The sequence below is a fragment of the Microdochium trichocladiopsis genome, assembly GCF_020744255.1.
Source record: "Microdochium trichocladiopsis strain MPI-CAGE-CH-0230 chromosome Unknown B0I36scaffold_3, whole genome shotgun sequence".
Taxonomy (NCBI): domain Eukaryota; kingdom Fungi; phylum Ascomycota; class Sordariomycetes; order Xylariales; family Microdochiaceae; genus Microdochium; species Microdochium trichocladiopsis.
In genome coordinates, this window is record NW_025763546.1 from 3,176,084 (window position 1) to 3,196,137 (window position 20,054).

Below are 20,054 nucleotides of genomic sequence, written 5' to 3' on the forward strand. Positions count from 1 at the left end.
GAGCTGGACTTTAGTCAGCCAGCACTAGTTCGTCAAGATGGTGAATATATCTGGCTGGTTTCTTGGACGCCTGGACTATGAGCAGCTGATCACGGTAGCAAGCTTTGGTTGACGACTGGGAGTTTTGGCGGTGATTCACCTGGGCAGTCCCCATATGGAGCTTTCTTTGCCCGAAATATGCATTTATCGCGAGTGAGTACTCCAAGCTACATGTATGCACCAATGTGCACTTACCTCGTCAGCAGCCGAATGTAAGCCTCGGTCCGTCTTCGCCCACCAAGAGACCACATTCCCAGGCCGACACTTCAAGTGCATTCACGGGGGCTTTGTTTCCTTCACAAAGTGTCGATGAACGACATCAAATGAAACTTTTGGGATGGAATGCTCCGGATTTATGCTGCTTCGCCATCACGGGCCCCGCTCTGGGTTTCTACCCCAACTTGGAAGGTGATACCTGAGGACGACAGGTGAGACTTTAGTGAAGTCCTCCCGTCATTCAACAATAATATCAACCTCGACCTGTGGGCCTGGTCAATTGCTTCGCATGTTCCTTCGACAATCCAAACAGCTCCTTGTCGATATTTAAGGTTCGTCGTCTCATGCACCATCGCCGTCAGCCACTTCTGCCACTAAGACCAACATCAGCAGTGACGTTCCATCATCAGCACCACCACCAACAACAACAACAACGACATGCGGGTCCCATATCACCCAGCCGTTTCGGCGCCGTGCGCACCGAGTCCAGCCTCCACGCCCGCTCCTTCGGGCATTGATGACGCCAGCAGCATTACCGGCATCCGGGCAGACCTGCTCATCCCAGGCCGCGGCGAGCCCGTCAAGCAAGGCGCGGTAGTCATCCGCGACGCCCGCATCGCATGGGCTGGCGCCTACCGGAACCTCCCGCCAGAGTATCACCACAGTGTGACGTTTACCCACGTCCCTGTCGTCATGCCGGGCATGTGGGATCTGCACACGCACTTTGGGGGCCTGGGTAGGGACGTGCGGTTCTTTGACGACCCCAAGGCTCTGCTCCCTGGCGCGGGGGTGCTTGCTGGCGCCATCACCGTGGAGGATCTACGGCGGACCCTGGAGGCCGGGTTCACCAGCATCAGGGAGCTATCGGGTGTGAGTCGCATGACATGATTAGGAATCAATACTACGGAAAAGCTACCTTTTTGACTAACGTACACCAGTACGCTGGCTATCTGGCTCCTGGAGTTGAAGGCGGCTACATCGCCGGGCCGAACATCTACTCGTCGATAGCCATCCTGTCGGTCACTGGAGGGCATGGAGACATACATGATTGCCTGCTGGACAGCGTCGTCCAGTCTGGTCATACAGGGGGTCCATTCTACCTGTGCGATGGCGTGGATGAGTGCATCAAGGCTGTCCGCGTAATGGTCCGCCGGGGCGCAAAGTGCATCAAGGTGTGCTCTTCGGGTGGTGTGCTGAGCCTAAACGACGACCCGGAGGATCGGCAGTTCTCAGATGAGGAGCTCAAGGCCATTGTTGACGAGGCCGGGCGGACGGGCCGTAGAGTCGCCGCTCACGCCATTGGCAAGGCGGGCATCCTTGCCGCCCTCCGCGCGGGCATCACCAGTATCGAGCACGGCTGCTACCTGGACGAGGAGGTCGCCAAGATCATGAAGGAGAAGGGCGCTATCCTGATTGCCACACGGCACATCCAGGAGAGCCTCCTCGAGAACCACGAAGGCTTCCCTGAAAAGGTCAAGGAGAAGATTGAAAAGATCGTCCCGCTGACACGGGCCAACTACGACCTCGCAGTGAAGCTCGGCGTGCGCATCGCTCTCGGAACCGACATGTGGAACAGTGACCCGGCGCACCCGATTGCGCACGGGAGAAACGGCATGGAGCTACGCTACGCGCACAAGGCGGGCATGAAGCCCCTCGACATCATCGAGGCGTGCACGGCGACCTCGCCAGAGGTGCTGGGCAAGCTGGCGCCGCTGTCGGGCCAGCTCAAGGAGGGCTACGACGCGGATCTGATCGCGGTTGCATCGAACCCGCTCGACGACATTGAGGTGCTCACCAAGCCTGAGAATGTCACGCACGTCTGGAGGGCGGGCAAGCTGTACAAGTCGCCGTCGACGCACTGACTCTCAGCTGGCCATCCTCTGGATATTGAATACTAAAAATAATAATACGACTACTCAGAATTTGCTATCAAGGGAATTTTGGTTGACAATAAAATAAATAAAGAGTACCATACGACTCCCTCTATAATAAGCAATATTGGTTTTATGATTCATGTCGCCCACGGACAAACAAACAGCCAAATCCAAAAATAGCACTGCAGAATCTAAGCCCCCAGACCCGAAGACACAATCACCAGCATATACTTAGGGCATCCGCCTCTTATACCGCGCCACCTGTTACTGCGCAGCTTGGCCCCGAATGATACAATGATGATGATGTTGCTGATGCCCAGAAGGATCATGATGAGCCCACACTGCAGCTTCAGCCACGCCCTATTTTCGGGCTTGTCTGAGCAGGATTCTCCTCCTAGCCTGAATCAAGAAAGTCTCTCCATGTAGTCGAAGTTATACACTTATATATAGCACCAAGCTCGGCTCCGAGCCGATCGCAGGGCATGCATAGGTACTGTTACCTACCTTATAGCCCCACGAGCAAAAGGCTCCACCTGCGGTTAGCAGGCAGTAGTACGAAGAAGGGGTGCTGAAAATAACTCCAGACTCCAGATTCGACTTGGTCTCGACGGTCCCCGCAACAAAAAGGAGTGTCCAACAGAGAGAGAGAGAGAGAGACAGAGGACCGTGCCCCCGGTGAAGCGTGAGCGCCGCGGCTGGATGCCCCTTTGCAAACCCCAGAACCTGCCCTAGCTCTGGGTTGCACACGTAATTACACACATACAGGATCCCGGATCAAGCAAACAAGTTCGTCTGATCGGTCCCGAATGTATTTAAAAACCATATCAGTCATTCTGACTTGGAGCAAGGACATACACAGCCACAAGGGATCCATCAAAGTGTCAAGACTAGCCCCCCTTCGGCTTTGCCGCGTCTGGCAAGCAAGATGTTGTCAAGCCATGGGCACATTCGTATACAACACTATTATCGAAATGCTGTTTCTCTGCGCCCTACTACGAAGATCCCTCTCCTGCAGGAGTGAGCAGGCAGGGAGGCACAGAGACAGGCAGAGTTATGGTTCAGTTTCCCCCTTTCCCTTGGGGGCTGCTTTTACGTAACTACACCATCCCGTAAATGGGGGTATGTCCCGAGTGTGGAAGGGAGCCGTTGGTGGTGGCGGCCATGCGGCCGCCTTTCCCAAGTCTCTCTCTCTCTCTCTCTCTCTCTCTCTCTCTGTGTGTGTGCACTGTAGTTAGTCAATTCTGGACGGGTTCTGGCCAGCGTCGGATGGCTTGTCCTCCAGCTGCCTATGCTGCTGCCTGTACTGTTCCGTTCTTGACTGACCTGTCAACTGGTGGTGGTGGTGACAGTCCTGAGCGATGGTGGTAGTGCTCAAAGCAGCAGACTTCGGAAATAGCGGCGTGTACAGGCACACTAACACACCTATACACTCTCTGTCTCTTGGAGCCCACCACACGTACCCATCCACATGTCCACTTACCCACCACGAGCTGCCATCATGACTAGCTGCAAAAGCCCGAGGGTGCTTGCTTGACCAAAAGAAGTGCAGAAGCAGAACCAAGGTCCAATAAAAGTAGGATGGGTGTGGGCATATCAACGAGAACACGAGGCAAAACGAAAGTCGATGAGAGCAAGCCCCAATATCCCCCGTCCCCCAGGTCGGCGATCGATACTCAGGCGCGAATGTGGCACTGCAGCTCCGGCCAGCTCCGGGGTAATGCCCAGGAAAAAAGATGGAGTAATCAAACGGCCGCCACACACACAGGCATGTGAGTGCGTGGTGGTGGTGGTGATCTCGAGGCAGGTGGTGAATATCCCCAGGCAGAACGAGGCGTTAAGATCGTCCGATGTTTTCGTAAGGGGGTTCGTTTAGGACAGGGCGATGGCCACGCAGCACCTGGAATGAGTTGGCAGCTTCCAGACCATGCAGAGGCTCCGAGCCAGGGGTTGTTGCTGCTGTTGTAGTAGGTGACCACGCTTACCATGCATTCCGGGTATTTGATGGCGAGGAGGGAGGTGAGACCTAGGCTATTACCCTTGCACAGCCTACGGACGAACTGTCCAGGTTGGATAGTCTCGCCGCGGGGATCACGTGCATGTTCTCGTGGATCGAGCCTGGCGACGGTGGGGATGTCAACCTTGTCACTGCCTTTTTCCATTCTTGGCTGTCAGGGATGGTGCTCGTGATATGGTTGGGGATAACCTCGTGGTCTTTGGCGCGCGGTTGTGCCTCTTGTCTCGGGACCGAGAGCGGATTACCCAGCCCAGGGAGTCGGGACCCAGTCGACTGGCTGGGCTGACAGGGGTCTTGGTGCGATTGTTCAGAGCTGCTCACCTCGATGGACCCTCGTGAGGGTGTTTGCCTAATCTAATTCGAGCAGTGTTGCCTCGTCATCTCGAGATGCGTGGTGGCGGTGGGCATTAACGGACCGCATGATTCGCCGGATCGTGGGCGAGGAGTCTGTCAACCCTAAACGGACAAGAGCAGTGTGGAGCAGAGAAGTATGGACTGAGAATGAATGTTTATGGAGCTTGAAAAGCACGGATTGCCCAGCCAGGAAATGGAAGCACAAAGTTGTTGTTACCGTCTAGTCGGTAATCAATATCGTCGCTCTTTCCGTCGCATACGTTCCGACAGGTTTGCCTGATGCACGTCCATGTCGGCCGAACAAGCGTAGGCGAAGCTTGCCAAGCCAAGGGTAGTCAAGTATTCCACAGTAGAGAGATAGGCGGTCTAATTACTTTGCTGAGCTCTCGAGGATGCTTGCAACCGTATTTGGCCAGCCGCCGAATTATGCCGTATCTGGGGACAGACCCTTGCTTTATGGATGGACTTTCCGTTGTGGGCATAAGGACGAACTGTGAAACGTCCGTGGTTGCTGATGATGAGACGGAGCCAGACGAGCCGGGGCGGCTGGCCGGCTATTCGTCTCTTTTCGTCCATGGATCCTCCTATCGGTATGCTGGGGGACTATCATGTCACGTTTCGCTGTTGCTGTTGCTGCGTAATAATATTTTTTTTCGTTTTCAAGACATCAGCTTGGCACAACGTCGTCCAGACAGACATGCCCATACGACGCCGCTCCAGTGGGTCGGTCGGTCCATCCGTTGGGTCGCCAATGGCATGGTGTGAGGATATGTACGCCTGTTCTGCGTCTGGTGCTTACCTACGACTTTGGCCAGGCGCAAACGGGCAATATTGCTCCATGAAGGGTTGGTCGTATTGGAATAACATAGTGGGAATCTCCACAACCTTTTGTGGCAGTGGGGGTGGCAGGGGAGGGTCCCCATGTCGAGCGGGAGGATTCCAAACTTCCAAGAGAACGAGAGCTCCCCCCCCAACCCATGCTTGTGACGGGCTGCCCGACGGCAGGCAAACGAGACCAAGCTTTGCAATTAACCTCCGACAAAATATCGTCGTAACGCGCTTAGGTAACGCAATCCTCGACCCCTTGGTGATGACGCCGCCGAGCCACGTCTGGTAATATGACTCCGATCAGGGCGACAAAGGCGCAGCCAATTGTGCCGTCTTCTTTGCCAGCCAGCCAGCCGGCCAGCCAGCTTGTCTTATCATGCGAGAGCCGCGGTGGGTATTCAGTACACGAGCCGGATATCGAGACAGCAGCGTGCATAATATTCCAGTCCGGAGGGGAATCCTTCTGGTCGCCCAAGGGGACCAGCCGGCCGACGGACCTTGTGGCTGTGTGAGCTACATGTTGGGAGCGGCCCGTGTTGGCAGATGCGGCCGCGTCTCGGCGCGCGTGTGCTGCTTTGTCACGAGGTAGCAACCCTGGTGGAGCCGCTGACAAAGGATACCCCAGACCGGGACGAGTCTTGGCGCTCGCAAACCGGCGAATCAGAACCCCACAAAACAGAGGCTGTCGCATTAGGTAAGATGACTAAGAAACTGAGCTGGCGCGGCTTGCTGGGACGCCCTCGCCCCAGCAGAGTCCGACCAGCCCAATCAGCAGCATTCGCCAGGCCTTGGCCATGTCGAGACTGTCAGGCAAAGGTTCCGCGTGCGCCGCGCGCCCGCCGTGCCTTGCACACAACGCCATACGGGAACGCCGGAACTGTGCCATCGCATGCCGTTGCCAGAAGCAGGGGTTGCGACATCATTGCCCTCCCAGCCAACTGCCGCCTCACGTACCCGAAGCCATGTGGGCCAGCCTTTGCACCGAGGCCCGGCCCGATTGATGGACGGTGCACAGCATTAGCTGCAGCGATCATCACTGCCTCCTGGCTGGGTTGCATCAACTGTAGAAACAGTGCCGTAATTAAGTCGCGAGTCGCTGGCATCTGGCTCGGCGACCGCCAGCAATTCACCTTCCAGACTCGAGTTGGGTGATGGAAACAAGCGGCATCATAATTACAGCTTGGCTCCCGTGTTCGTAAGACACGGATCTCTGAGTAATTATGCGTGTTTTCTCGGGCCTCAAACATCACGCGTCCGCAGGAACATGCCCACGCGACCGCAGAGCAGATAAATCACCGTATCACATGCTTACGGGAACGACCCAGCATTGATCATGCTTGGCGTTTCCTAGCACAAGCGAGGGTGACTTGCTGACGCGGGCAGGGCAGGGTTTAGCTGATAGACATCCAGGAACCACCAAATTCGCCGATACATCGTAGGGGCCTCGCGAGGACTTGATGGAACTTGTTCAGCAAGACAACTGAACCGGGCCGAATGTGTCTGGACCAGCCATTTTTGCACACAATCCAGTGGCCTGTTACATACGACCAGACGGGGTGACTTACACTGACAAAAGCCAGCCCCTCCCACAAGGTAACTCCGAAAGCAGTAATTATTTGCAAGTATTATTACCTGCTATGGTCGGCCAACCATACCAATCTTTCCCAGGATAGGGGACGCCATCCCTTGCATTACTTCCCCACTTTTGCACTCCAGGTCATGCTGTGTCCTTGTCATCTCAGTTGCAACACGATCTCTCGGGAAAGAACAGAAGGTGACGTTGGCTGGGGTTCCTGGGAAGCGTCTAGCCTATCGCATCTTGTAGTTGGGACGACGCTCGGTTGCATCCGACGGTCATGTACCAGGACACGCTAGTAGCGGGTGTTTGTGACTTCCAAGGTTGATCTAATGTCGCATTGGTTGGCTTAATCGAGATTGATAAGGTACCCTGGGGAAACGCGGCATACATGTATCTCTGCCCGGCTTCAACGTGAAGGTCTTTTGTCTCCCATACGATCAAGAGAGCGGCACCCATACGGAGTCGAAGATGTGATTGGGTGAATAATCCTACCAGGACTGAGGCACCCTAACTCTGGTTACGGCAAGACAATGTATGCAAAGGCCAATGCCTTGTTTCTCAAAGCCGACCAAGCGAACACCTGCTTTGCGAAGTTCCATCTTGCGAAGTTCCGCGGTGTGGTCTGCTCGGACAATCTCGATCCATTGCATCAGACGTAACCATACAATCAACTCTCTGCAGTTCGTCCACAGAAGAACTTCCTGCCGAGGGAGGTATGCGGCGATGTGTCCGGACGTCCGCTGACATAACCAATATAAAGGTGGGCGGGCTCTCGTCGTGGACTTCTGGGTGTCCACTTTGACATGTGGTCCCAGACAAGGATCACATCGACGCCTTAACCGCTTTTAGAAAAAAGGTCCCCTGTCCGCTTTCCCCACTGCGAGGATGTTGCGTCGGCAATGTCAGAATCCCTGCTGTCCGCCAACTCCAACGTCGCAGCAATTGGAATGAGTGCTTCAGATCGTGTTGGATCTTGCTTGACGACTCAAGAAAGTGGATAAAGACTTCACGAAACCGCCCCCAAGATGGCGGGAAAGGGACAGAAGCTGTTCTTGTGACACAGCCCTGCGACGTGAACGTCACCCATATCTTCACTTTGTTGCTTAGCAGGATAATGATTACTGTGCCTAGCCAACCTTGTTGTTGTAGGTCGGCCAAGGAGGCCAAGCAAGCCTGCGTGGCTGACATTCTGCTGAAGTGCAACCGAAGCGTATGTCGATCTTTGTGTCGTCATAGCCAAGAAAGCCCCGTCATCTTGAGACAGAAGGGACACGCTGCACAATGAGAATCCTAAAGTCGCGCAGTGACCCGACTGCTTGAGGTGCCGAGCTCGAAAGTTGGGCCTGGGTCACTCATTGGGATTCGGGGGTTCAAATAACAGGGGTCTAGCCCCACAGACGGACCAAATGCCGGTGACCTGGTCGGGGGCTCGGCGACTGCGACTGTGACAGTAACTTTAGGTGTGGGCGGCGCTGCAAGGGTTGAAAGCGTCGTGCCTAGCTACAGTCTCCTCGACGCTCAATTGTCAAGTCAGCCAGTTTTGTCAAGGCTCTGCCAGCGTAGAATATGATGCTTATATACTCCGGCATTTTAAACGCACAACCACGGGCCGGTTGCATCGTTCCTCTTGTGGTGTCGTCGAGAGTTTACCAGAGGCCATCAGAACAACCTCACTTTCGAAGGGTGACCCTGCGTACCCTGTATATGGTTTTGCTGGGCACCAGGGCTAGCCGGCGAGCAGGGCACGGAGGAGACGATCGAGGTCGGGGTACACATGAGAAACGGACGTTCTTTGATTACTACGCTCAGGTACGGGGAGCTGATTGTCTCGTTCGGATCTGCAAGTGACGACGGCGGGCAGGCGAAGAGACCTGAGTGGCGGAGATTGGCTACTGGGGCTGGACGGCGAGGCAAAACCCCTTGCCAGGCGGAGTGACATTCGAGACAAATTACCAAGTCCGGAAAGGCGCCGGCCTTGGGCTCGGGCATTGCTTTGGGAAGGAGTGCCATGCCATGCCATGCCGGTGGTGGTGAAAGCGCGTGTGTGTGCGCGCGCGACCAGATGTATGTCAGACGGCTGATTCAGCACGGAGTCGACCACCACCCACTTGCAACAACCTTGGAAGGCACTCCCACACCTGACGCTGCCTTGCTGCACCCTGGGCCCCTCCCTTCCCATGGCCCACTGGCTCGGCAGTCGCAGGACGTGGTCCTGCATTTTGGACTGGCGTATCTGCACCGCGATGAGATCGAGTGCCAAAGGTTGGCTCCCAAGTGCTACGTGCCTTTCTGGTTGCTTGCCTCGAGTCCTCGCTGGCAGCTCTGTCAAGAGACAATGGCCGGTCGCGTTGCGCGAACAATGGACGTATCCACCCCTCGGACCAGCCTGGCTGATCGTCCACTACGATGCCCACAAGTGCTGACGAGCTGAAGGCCAGCCCTGACCCGAGGAGCAACTCGGCGTACTTTTGAGTCCCAGCCGTCCTTACGATGCCGCCGGGCTTCTACCTCTGACAGCTGAAAGCGCCACCACGGCCAGGGTCTCTCTAACCTGCCCAACCCAGCACCGCACTGCAAAGTACAGCAAATCATGGTTTGTGGTTCCCGACACGAAGGCGGATGCAGCTCGTTGCAAATGCTGACGATGATCTCGCCAGGCCAGGGGGCACGGCATCACCTCCTTGCAGGCCTCAAAAGGCATCCAAGGCCGTCTCTGAAGGTGCGATTTGCCGATAGCTGTCACGGCACAATCTAACTCACACCGTAGCCTGCCTCGTGGCACAGAGCTAGCGGATAGAGCTGATTATGGACATGATCGGGAACTGGCCGAAATGTCACCGCCCCCAGCGAAACACATCTGGACTCGTGCCTCCCGGCGGAAACCGGGGCTGGCTCGCAAGGCACCTGGTTTACGTATCTGCTGCCCGGGAGGGCGTGCCGGATGCAACCATCATCCTCATGCTTGCTAAAACCACTCCTGGCCCTCGGACGCTGTTGGTCCTTTCCAGACAAAGTTGTTGGTCTTGTCTGACCTCGGGCTGCCAGGATGTGGCCTTCTCAAGGTGATTCTGCAGGATGCATGAATTGAACAATGCTTTCGCCCTTGCTCAGAATAGATACCAACCACGCGCGACATGCTTGTTCCAGAGACAAAAGCCCGGAAACGTTGCACGTCCGTTCTGGCTCGCACCAAGCCCCCGTCCATTCAGGACAAGGCCACCGCATGATTTGAGCATCTCTGAATTGCCGCCTTGGGCCGTCGATGACGGTCCGAGGTATGCTGACTACAGTGGCTTTGTGTTTCTGAGAGGAGCGCTAATAATAACCCAGGCTAGAGAGAGCCCGTTGACCAGCAGGCAGGGTCCTGGGAGGCGTCGGTGACTGGGCGGGCACGCGGGCGAGACGATCCATGGATACTTTACGTATGTATCAACAGGCATCGTGCAGCCAATCCCCACAAAGCAGGTCGTTGCTGACTTTACCATGTGGTTAATCAGCAGCTTTGAGATAGACCACGGGAGGGTAGCTATAACAGATGCTACAGCGCCTTGTCTCCAGCTCGCTGTTTAGTGCGCCAAGTGGTGTGTGCCGTACGCGACCGCATATGTAATCCTCTTTCAGATGCTCGAGAGATGGTCATCTTGTGGTACTTAGACTCTTACAGGCCGGACTCTTGCTCCTGAGCTGGTCGTGCATTCGTTTTCACTACTCCCACATCGATTCTTCCACGTCCAACAAAGAACGACCCCTTCTGTGCGGACACGGCCACAGACCTCATCACCACGGCAGCCCAGAACGCGAGAAAGCATATCAGTCTTCACCATACGCAGCTTCAAAGTTGTCCTCGATTCCAGCAGCTCCAGCCAAATAATAGCTGAACGCAACCTGCGGCAAGATCCAAGCCACAGGCAACATATACACACGACTCTTGCAAGGACAACGGGTTTCCCGAAGCACAGAAAGGCTGAGCTTATCCGACCTGTCTCAGTTCGAGAGGCAGTTCCTCCGCTTTGGATATATCCAGAGATCGAGACGACAACACTGAGGGCACGAGCACAGCGAGCATTGCGGAAGGGAAATCACTTCTCTCGACCGTCCTAATCTCTTCTCAGAACACCTAGAGTGGCAGACCACAGGTGCCGCAACAATGGCATACGCGGTCGCGAGTAATTATCACGGCCACCAGGTGAGTAATGTCTTACCCGCGACAACTTTGGTCACGCATCCACTGAGCGACACGGCAATTGTGCCAGTACACAGCTGCCGTGGCCAGTCGAGACTGAGGGCCATCGATGGCTTGTCCAGCCGCAAGTGAGTGACAAGAGACAATGCTGACTCATGCATGTAGGGCTCCGCTTTTTACAATGGTAGGCTGCTTTTCCGTCCTTCCCCACCTCGTCCCAACCAACTTGCAGCTGGCCTGCTAGCCGCACCCCTGCTCCCACGCCCCCTCCCGCGCGCCCGACGCACACTGGAAATAAGCTCGAGTTGAGCAGAGCCTTTCCCAAACACGTCCTGGGAGCGGCGGCGGATATGTAATCACCTTGTCATGGCGCCTCGCCGTGGCTGCCGTCAGCAGCTGCGGGCGACCCAGCTCGCCAACCGCGCCTTCCCTTATTACATGGCTCAGCCGCTCGCTTACCAAATCACCTGCTTCTCCCTCTGCTCCCTCACCTCATCTGCCTCTGCCCACCTCCCAGCACGCGCACCCATCCGGCCTGTCTAAGTCAGCAAGCCAGGCGTTTCCGCCCACCTATCCAGCCAAGCCGATTGGATCTCGACCGATCTTGCCTCGAGCTCTCAGGGCTGCTGACGCTGCTGTGGCCATCTCTGTGCGACGCCCTTGCACCAAGCACGCGTCACCGTGTGGCAGATACAGCCCATCGGCCGGCCTCAGCTAAGGTACCTCGCTCGCTCGCTCGCACGCATCCTCCACCACCTTCCTTGTCTCCGCGCGCGCCGCCAATCCCCAGCCCCCCTGCCAGCACCTGCACCATAGCTCCAATGAGCTCGATCCCTCCTGCCTATTCTTAACTCCCACGCGGCTCGCCCAAGTGCCGCCTGTCCCCATCCTGACAAAGCAGGCATCCCATCACCACCAGCCACCACCACCACCACCACTGCCTGACCTCTAGCACATTGATCTTCCCTGCTTGCCGAGGACCCAAAGGGCCACAGAGGATCCTCCTGCAGCCTACGCTGGGGCGCGTGCTCTGTCACCATCACTCTTGTAGGGCTCCAACACTGACTTCTCAACTCGGCAACGCGTCTAGATTACGACGAAGTCAGGTCCAAACCCCTGCATGTATCAAGCCTTCTAAGCCCACCTAGGTCATCATCGTCCTCGTCGCCGCCGTCAACTTCGTCCTCCGCGCCCGCCCGGCACTCGATTGGCTCGGCGCACATCAAATCTCTGTTGCACCCAGACTCGCCCTCGCCGCCGCCATCCTCGTATGGTTACGCCTCGCACTACATGGCGACTCAATCCCCAACCTATACCCCTGCCGCTGCTGCAGCACCATATCATCAGTCGGCTTCGGACATGATGCAGGACGTCTCCCCGTCATCCGAGAGCCAGTACCCGGCGCCCCCAGCTCCTCCAGCTCCGATGGCGATGCCCGGCCCCGGCGAGCCGGAAAGCCCTCCAGATGAGGGCGCAGATGCGCTCAATGACGGCCGGAAAGCCAAGCGTGAATTGTCTCAATCTAAACGCGCCGCACAAAACCGAGCTGCGCAGGTACGTTGACTTGTATTTTACTCGTACATCTTCAAATCTGTGACGGTGCACCAGGTCCTGACAAGTTTCTTCACAGAGAGCCTTCCGTCAACGTAAAGAGCACTACATCAAGAAGCTCGAGCAACAAGTTCGAGACTACACGGAAATGGAGCAGAACTACAAGGCTATCCAGAACGACAACTATGCGCTGCGCGAATACGTGATCCAGCTGCAGTCTCGGCTGCTCGACGTCCAGATCGATCCTCCGCAGCCGCCGCCGAATGTCAACATTGGGCCTCCAACGGGGTCTGCAAATGCCGCCGGTGCTCGCCCGCTCCATCCTTCATTGGTCTCACCGTCAGCTGGGCCCGTAGACCCAGCCGCCGCCGGTGCTAATCGAGGCACATTGGCAGACGTCGCCGCGGCCGTGGCTGGCCTGAGTGCCAGAGAACCGGGCGCTGAGCCAAGCCCAGAATCCATCTACCCGAAACCCCCCTCATTCTCAGGAGACACCCCTGAGGATCTGCGGAACGGTGATGGGATCAACCGTCAGATGCAAGACGGCTTACCATCTGCTCCGCTGCGGACATGAGCTTGGAGGCTTCAGGAAGATGAGACCTGGCCAGGTCGCTAATATCGTACAAGTCACCTGCCGGCCAAGTTTCGAGCCCAGTGTTGCTACGCCGGGATTCTACAGAATCTGCACTCACCAAGTAGTGATGATCTGTGTCTCGGGACACGAGCTTGCGGTGCTTGGGGGGCGTTTTGGTGTAGGACTGGGCGTTTGCTGTTTATCATCCATTTTGGCACCGAGCCACGCCAAAACTTTGACGAGCGATTTTTACAGGTCAACACAATTGTTATTGAAACTGCGTAGCATATCTTTTTTTGTTGCTGCAAGCACTCCCCGACGAGCGAAACGTAGAGGTCTACTCGTAGTGCAAGGAGACAGTTTTTCAACCGAGTTCAAAAGAAATACCCTTTTCAATGGTCCACACTCTGCAAATCCCTAAGTAGATTCAGTCATATACGTGAGTGCGATGTTATGCTCTGGCATGGCCATGCACAAGGTCGAGCTGTCGGAGGATCGCGATGAGCTACCCCGAGTTCCTCGCACAATGGGCTATGCTCGTACGGCAACTGGGACCACTTTCCCGCCGTGGCCAGCCACGCAATGGCTTACATTAATTAGGTACTTGAACTTACACAGGCCCGAGCCGGAAGACTGATCGCTTACACATCTGATGGCAACCCACACACACACATGCACACACACACACCTGCATGCATCGCACGCCTAGAAACACACGGGCCGTCATCTCTTGGCCCGGAGACCAGCCACTGAAACAGACACCAACGGTTTACGCACGCTGACTAGCAGCTTTGTACTTCACGAGGTCCACCACCGCCTGGATCACGCAGACTTTCCGGCTGACCGGTTCTTTTCTGCTTCTTCTTCTTCTTTGGTGAAAAGTAAGTTTGGCCGACCGTCCATTCACACTGATATAGCATGTCCTTTGATTTTAGAAGCTTCAGATTTCCAATGGAGAAAGAAAAGGCATAGATTCGGTAGGGCGTGGAAATCTTTGATTGCGAAGTCACTCACGCAGGGTCTGCCGCAATAGCCGGGTCGTCTACACTACTTCTGATATTTGGAATGTGTGCTCGTTGCTGCTTCAGACCTAACCCATCCGGCCGGGATCTCCTCTCTTGGCGCTGACTACGAGCACCTTGCTCGGCCGCTTCGATTAGTCAGCGAGCCATTGGTAGTGAGCTGTGTGTGAACACGGAGAGTTGGGCTTCGGCACTCATCCATCCACTCCCCCTCCAGGCAACCGAAGAAACCATCTCGTCAGCACTTGGTACAAGAATTATGGTTTCAGAGGAGTGGGCTCGCTGCACTCTCGGCGCGTTCCCCGCGTCTTTGACGCTTATGGCCCTTGGCCAAATCAGGCATACGAGTTGCCAAGGTCGTGTTCCTAAAGCGGAAAATCGCCGAAGTCGAGTCAGCGGTCTGAAATGGCTTGCGCATGGGGACTTGAGCAAGGGCAAAACAAGCAAGGAGAAGGGGAAGAGGCGGTGACGGTCTGCGGGAGCTGTGCCGTAGGGGGACGCGCTCGGCGATGGGTGCCGTCAGACGATGGCACGGTCGGAACCACGGACGAGTTTGTAAGCAGTCTCCGGAGTTACCGGACTGAGCTTGTCGCCGAAATAAGGTGAACTCTTCTCGGGTCGACAAGGGCCGACCGAGACAGAGACAATACGAATGACAGCAAGATCCAAGCAAAGATAACGTCAGCAACACATACCTTGATGTAGTCCTGGCCCTTTTCCTGCCATTCCGCTTTGGTGACTGTGGCCGCTCTGTAAGCCGAGCTGCCCGTCCACTGCGCGGCGCCTCGCCAGGCATCGAGCAGGGCATCGCCCGCGCGCCGGACCTTCAGTGGTGAATCGGCTGGCAGCGACATGGTCAAGCCCTGGCGCAGACGGTCGTCAAAGTTCGGGAAAAGTGTGTTGCCACCAGTCAAGAACACGTCCCGCAAAAAGTCGTCGCGGTTGACCCCTGGTAGACCAACGAGTCTCTGGTTCAGAATGTCGCTGGCAATCTCGACAAGGCCGGCTTGATCCACTCCAGCGATGGATGGCTGGAAGACGATCTCGGGCACACGAATGCGCTCAACATTGAGATGCAGCTGGTGAATCTCGGACTGCTTGCTTGGATCGAAGGGCCGAGGTCCTCTCAAGAAAGCGTGGACTAGACTCTTGTCCCAGTCATTCTGTGCTTCCCAAGTGTCGTCGTGGCCAAAATTCGGGTCATACCGGAGGAGGTCCTCCTCGAGAGTCTTCAAGTTGCCCATGAAGTCTTCCTCGCCCTCCTCATCGTCACTGCCACCCTCGCCCACGGCGATCTGACGATAGACACCCCAGTCGTCATCGTCAGCACCGAATGTGTCATCATCGCCACCTCGCCGCCGCTTGTTCCTCGGACCATCTGACGCGAGGTTGGCGATGGACTTCATGCGAATCTGTGACGCGAGCGACTTGCGGTTGCCCAGGTCTGCCTTGAGGCGGTCTCTCTCCTTCATTCTCTGCAAGACTTCGTTCCTCGCGGCGCGCCGCTCTTGCACCCATCCTTCCAGATCGTTGATACGGCGCTCCTGGTCTAGCCTCTCTTCTTCCGCGATGCGAGCCTTCTCGGCCTCCTTCTCGGCCTTGGCACGCGCTCGAGCCTCATGACTGGACTTCATCAGACGCTGGTGCCTCTTGGCTTTGATGCCAGCATCGTCCAGCTCCTCATCAGGAACGTCGAGTAGGCTGAAATCTGGCGCCTCCTGCTGCTCCTCTTCGACCTCGCCACCAACGTCTTTCGTACGAGCCTTCTTGACGGACTTCTCCAGATCTCTGATCGTGCGCTCCAGCTGTGCCTCATCCTTCATGTCTTCGCCGTCCAAAAGCCGTTTTGTCTCCTTCTTGGTGGCGTCGACCAGCTTCTCCTGGATCTTCTTGTAGTACTCGAGCTCCTCTTCCTTGCGCATGAGCTTTTCGAGCCGCATCTTGGCGGCTTGTTCCTGCAATCTGCGCCCGCTCTCCTTCTTGCGCTCTGCAATTCGGGCCAGCTCTTCCTCGCTCTTTTGAACAATGACCTCCTCGGTATATGGGTACTGGATGACGACATCACGTTCTTCGAGGCCTGTCCAGTCCAGATATCCACGCAGCTCGTTGTCGTAATCCTTGGAAACATAGCAGTGATCCTTGATCATGTTCTCCGCCTGTGACACGTTCAGCTTGCCAGGAAACGTGGGGTATTTGAGGCGCATAAGCTTGAGCATGTACTCTGACCCGTGCCAACCGCCCCAGTTCAGCCTTATCGCCTGGGCAAGCATAGCCTTGTGGTTGTAGACGGGAATGACGTGCGTCGAGCTGTAGGAAGATGACACGACCAGACCTGACTGGCCTTTGTTGTACCTGTATGAGAAAAGCGAGTCAATTCCGGTGGCGAGCGATGGCGCGCCGTAGCACTCGAAGATGATCTCATTCATAGCTGGACGCCAAAAACGCTAGACGTTAGCTTTGTCGTGACATGAAAAGATTGGTTGGCATTCTCACATTTCCGGGAATACGGCAGGTTAGCCACCGTCTCCGTGATGACGATTGGGGTGTCGATAGCACCATCTGCCGCATTCATTCCGAGCTTGAGGAAGGTCCAGTCTAGGACATGCTCCATGACGTCCCAGTTGGCCACCACACCACTGCCGGCCTCAAAGGCATTGCGAATGTGCCCACGCGCTGTGGTATCGGCATAACAGTCGGTGCCGGCGAAGGAATATGTCTTGCCCAGCTTGCGATCTCTGTATTTCGCCATTATCGGCGGAATGTTGATCCTGGGCTGAGACTCGAAGGACCAGCCCGCGCGCACAGCCGACGAGCCATTGTCGATGACGATGGCGGCGCTGCCATCAGTGCGGCTGAGGGCTTGCCGCCGGCCGTCTGTCTGTATCTCGACCGCCTTCTCGAATTTAGTCTCCTTGACATTGCATATGCGGGCAGGCGGGTATGTCTTCTCCTCGCGCTTAGGCAAGGGCGGTAGAGGGTCGTCGATCGCGGATGGGGCCATCGTAGCGCAACTGGCTTTCGTGTACGGCTGATGTATGGACTGTGATCAAGGGCGGAGGCGCGAGGGGCGCGGCGAGCTGCGCGGAGAGGGCGTGCACTGTGATCGGATTGGTGCAACAGCTTAGAGTCTCGTCACCGCATGTCGAGTGAGCTGCGATGCACCTCAAGCGGGAGACGATCCTGGTAGTCGGTTGCTAGGCGTGAGGGAATGCAACTCTGGAGGCTGGGGCCAGGCAGTGGAATCTATTCTGGTCGTTGTTGCTGCGGCGGAGAGAGGCGTTGGGTGTGTGGCAATGTCTTGTACTTGGCCAGGCAGTTTTTTCGCGTGCGACGTTCTAGAGTCGCGGTCTTGACAATCGTCAGCCACTTGCGGGTGATAGCTCCGGCAACGCAGCTCTAAGGCAGGGGCACCCCTTGGCGTAGCTTTCACCACGACAACACGGCCACATATACACGCCGCCACTACAATCACACACATAACATCACGTGGTCTCTCGAACGGACGTGTATTACTACATGCGCCTGAAATATATGAGCTGCTCACGATGAAATTCATTGCGCGCGATATTGTCAATTGAATAGCAACACCAGGCGTCCGCAGCGCTTCCCTTCGCGCACCAAACGTGGTCCACTAGTAGTAACAGCAAGCATAATCAAGACGGCTCCTTGAGGTTGTCCGTGGCTATCATTGTTTCAACGGTCAGTGGGGATCATACGGGCGGCGCAAGGGCAGCTCACCTTCCAAGTGGAAGAGGACATTGGACTGGTAGTTTTTGAACATCTGGGCGACCAACTCCACATTCATGTTCTGAACGTTGATGTCCTGAACATGCCATCCCCCGTCAGTATGAGCTACCACGACGGCAAATCAGAGCCGAGGGCCGGCGACTCACCTGCAGGCTCTTGTTCATGACTACAATGGCCTCATTGAGTTTCTCCTGTACTCCGTGGTGGTGTAAATAGCTGGATCTTGATGGTGGGGTTCACCATGTCAACATTGCCAGGTACAGGACTTACAACGTTGGTGATGATACGCGAAAGCAGCAGGTTCTGCTGGTGCTCATGAGGGCTCTCCTACACGACTTGTCAGAAAAGAAACCAGCCAACGAGCCTGCTTCAAGGCCAACACAGGTGTGTTATCTTACCATCTCGCTGTTGTCGCTGGAAGAACAGCAACGACGTGATGATAACAATCATGGCTGTTTGCAAGTGTTTAAGGTGGGCGCGGAGGAGAGGGAAGGAAGGCGGTACTGGTCGGCAGAATACTGGAGCGTCCAGATGTCTCGAGGACGCGCTCCTTCCAGCATGAGCGCGCCAGCGTGGAGCTCCCCCAAGTGCCCAAGTGATCGGGAGCTTACCCCAAGTGTACCAGCGCAGTACCCACCCTTCTAGTAATAGGACGCAGCAGCCTTGCACTCGAGCAGCGAAGTGCTCCCAAATCAAGACCTCCAGCACCCTACGACAGTCGCAATCATCACGACACTCCAGTTGACAGCTTTTCTGCACGCCACAAAACATGGCGACACAACCGACGGAGGCGCAAATCGCCCACCAAGAGCTCATTGACAGGCTCGACATCCACTCCATCCACAAGTCGTTCCGCAATCCGCACTGGAAGCCCAACCAGCGGCGCAACAAGAACATCAAGGCGATCCTCGGCGATGCCTCCCGGCGAGAAGCCGCATCGGCCTCGATAGCCGCTACTCCCTTGGACAACAACAGCGGGGCAGCAACACCGATGGATATCGACGGCGGTAACAATGCCACCAGCGACGACAAGAATAACGACGGGCTGTCGACTAGCGGCACTTCCACACCGGTCAACGGCAACACCGCCCCTCCAAACCTCGCGCAGGCTTCGAGGAGTCTGTCGAAGCTCGTTCTCGAGAAAAGTCTCAAGCAGAACGGTGCCCCTGGGTTGGGTGGCACGAGTGGCTCGCAGGCGCCGAGCGCCACATACACGAATATCGAGTCGGCGCCGAGTCTTGCGCACACGAAGCGCTATTGCGACATCACGGGGTTGCCGGCGCCATATCTGGATCCCAAGAGCAGGCTTCGATATCACAACAGGGAAGTATTTGGGTTCATCCGGACCTTGCCTCAAGGTGTGGGCGAGCAGTACCTCGAGGCCCGCGGCGCGCATACTGTGCTCAAATGAGCTCGGCGAGGGATACAAGACTCCATATTTTTTGTCCTGGAGAAGATACAAGGACTGCGACGTGTAGCTGTGCTTGAAACTCAATGATAGCCGCCATGGCCTGCAACGCGAGCACGTTGGGGGTTTTAAACGAGCAAAATCAATTTAGAAGGCTCGTGCATGGTTGGGATCGCACACCAATCGTACCAGCGAGCAAGCGCGTCACAACAGGTGGGGGAAGGGACATGTTCGACCGTCAAAGTCAAGCCTATCCTACGCACCAACAGCCTCTCGGCTGCCGAATGACAGGTTACGCTCCGGCTTAATCGCGATCGGGAAAGAGTTCTTCTTTCCATGTGGGTTGTTCTCTGCCTGTTACTGACGGGTACCGAGAGCGAAGGGAGGAATCGTCTCTCAGTGGCCATGGCTACAGAGAGCCAGATGACGCCGCGGCATATCTCAAAGTCACATGTGTGCTGTCATAGGGAGGATGGTAGTTTCCTGGGAGAACCAATATCACACAGCGAAGTGCTCGCGACATGATAGTCTGCCAAATTCGTGCGTGACACTGCCTGTAGCGTCCTTACCTGAATCAGCTCCAGATGGCATCGTGCGCGGCAGCTTTACGCCGCGAGAGTCTCGGTGCCATGGCGTAGCAGGAGATAGATTGGAGCTGCGCTCGG

General features: G+C 56.1%; 7 protein-coding genes across 7 annotated transcripts; 5 read left to right on the plus strand and 2 right to left on the minus strand.

The window, feature by feature from the left end:
* Window positions 1–693: 693 nt before the first annotated feature.
* B0I36DRAFT_347324 (uncharacterized protein) lies at window positions 694–2,117 on the plus strand (the record flags this gene model as incomplete). Its single annotated transcript, XM_046156559.1, has 2 exons — window positions 694–1,125; window positions 1,194–2,117. The coding sequence occupies 2 exons, from the start codon at window positions 694–696 to the stop codon at window positions 2,115–2,117; spliced, it is 1,356 nt and encodes a 451-aa protein (XP_046015666.1).
* Window positions 2,118–7,962: 5,845 nt separating this feature from the next.
* Window positions 7,963–8,317, plus strand: B0I36DRAFT_318625 (uncharacterized protein). The gene has a single exon (XM_046153319.1). The coding sequence runs from the start codon at window positions 8,019–8,021 to the stop codon at window positions 8,187–8,189; it is 171 nt and encodes a 56-aa protein (XP_046015667.1). The 5' UTR covers window positions 7,963–8,018; the 3' UTR covers window positions 8,190–8,317.
* A 690-nt stretch (window positions 8,318–9,007) lies between these two features.
* B0I36DRAFT_318626 (uncharacterized protein) lies at window positions 9,008–9,473 on the plus strand. Its single transcript, XM_046153320.1, has one exon. It carries the CDS (start codon window positions 9,082–9,084, stop codon window positions 9,325–9,327), a length of 246 nt encoding a protein of 81 aa, XP_046015668.1. The 5' UTR covers window positions 9,008–9,081; the 3' UTR covers window positions 9,328–9,473.
* A 2,904-nt stretch (window positions 9,474–12,377) lies between these two features.
* On the plus strand, window positions 12,378–13,212 carry B0I36DRAFT_347326 (uncharacterized protein; the record flags this gene model as incomplete). Its single annotated transcript, XM_046156560.1, has 2 exons — window positions 12,378–12,641; window positions 12,718–13,212. 2 exons carry the CDS (start codon window positions 12,378–12,380, stop codon window positions 13,210–13,212), a joined length of 759 nt encoding a protein of 252 aa, XP_046015669.1.
* A 1,357-nt stretch (window positions 13,213–14,569) lies between these two features.
* B0I36DRAFT_360919 (putative chromatin remodeling complex subunit) lies at window positions 14,570–17,235 on the minus strand (the record flags this gene model as incomplete). Its single annotated transcript, XM_046158409.1, has 3 exons — window positions 14,570–14,599; window positions 14,930–16,662; window positions 16,728–17,235. The coding sequence occupies 3 exons, from the start codon at window positions 17,233–17,235 to the stop codon at window positions 14,570–14,572; spliced, it is 2,271 nt and encodes a 756-aa protein (XP_046015670.1).
* Window positions 17,236–17,724: 489 nt separating this feature from the next.
* B0I36DRAFT_318634 (DASH complex subunit Dad4) lies at window positions 17,725–18,557 on the minus strand. Its single transcript, XM_046153321.1, has 5 exons — window positions 18,380–18,557; window positions 18,252–18,308; window positions 18,128–18,172; window positions 17,973–18,057; window positions 17,725–17,916 (listed from the first exon to the last, which is right to left on the minus strand). The coding sequence occupies exons 1-5, from the start codon at window positions 18,380–18,382 to the stop codon at window positions 17,888–17,890; spliced, it is 219 nt and encodes a 72-aa protein (XP_046015671.1). The 5' UTR covers window positions 18,383–18,557; the 3' UTR covers window positions 17,725–17,887.
* A 193-nt stretch (window positions 18,558–18,750) lies between these two features.
* Window positions 18,751–19,392, plus strand: B0I36DRAFT_347328 (uncharacterized protein; the record flags this gene model as incomplete). The annotated part of the gene is made up of 1 exon (XM_046156561.1): window positions 18,751–19,392. One exon carries the CDS (start codon window positions 18,751–18,753, stop codon window positions 19,390–19,392), a length of 642 nt encoding a protein of 213 aa, XP_046015672.1.
* Window positions 19,393–20,054: the final 662 nt, after the last annotated feature.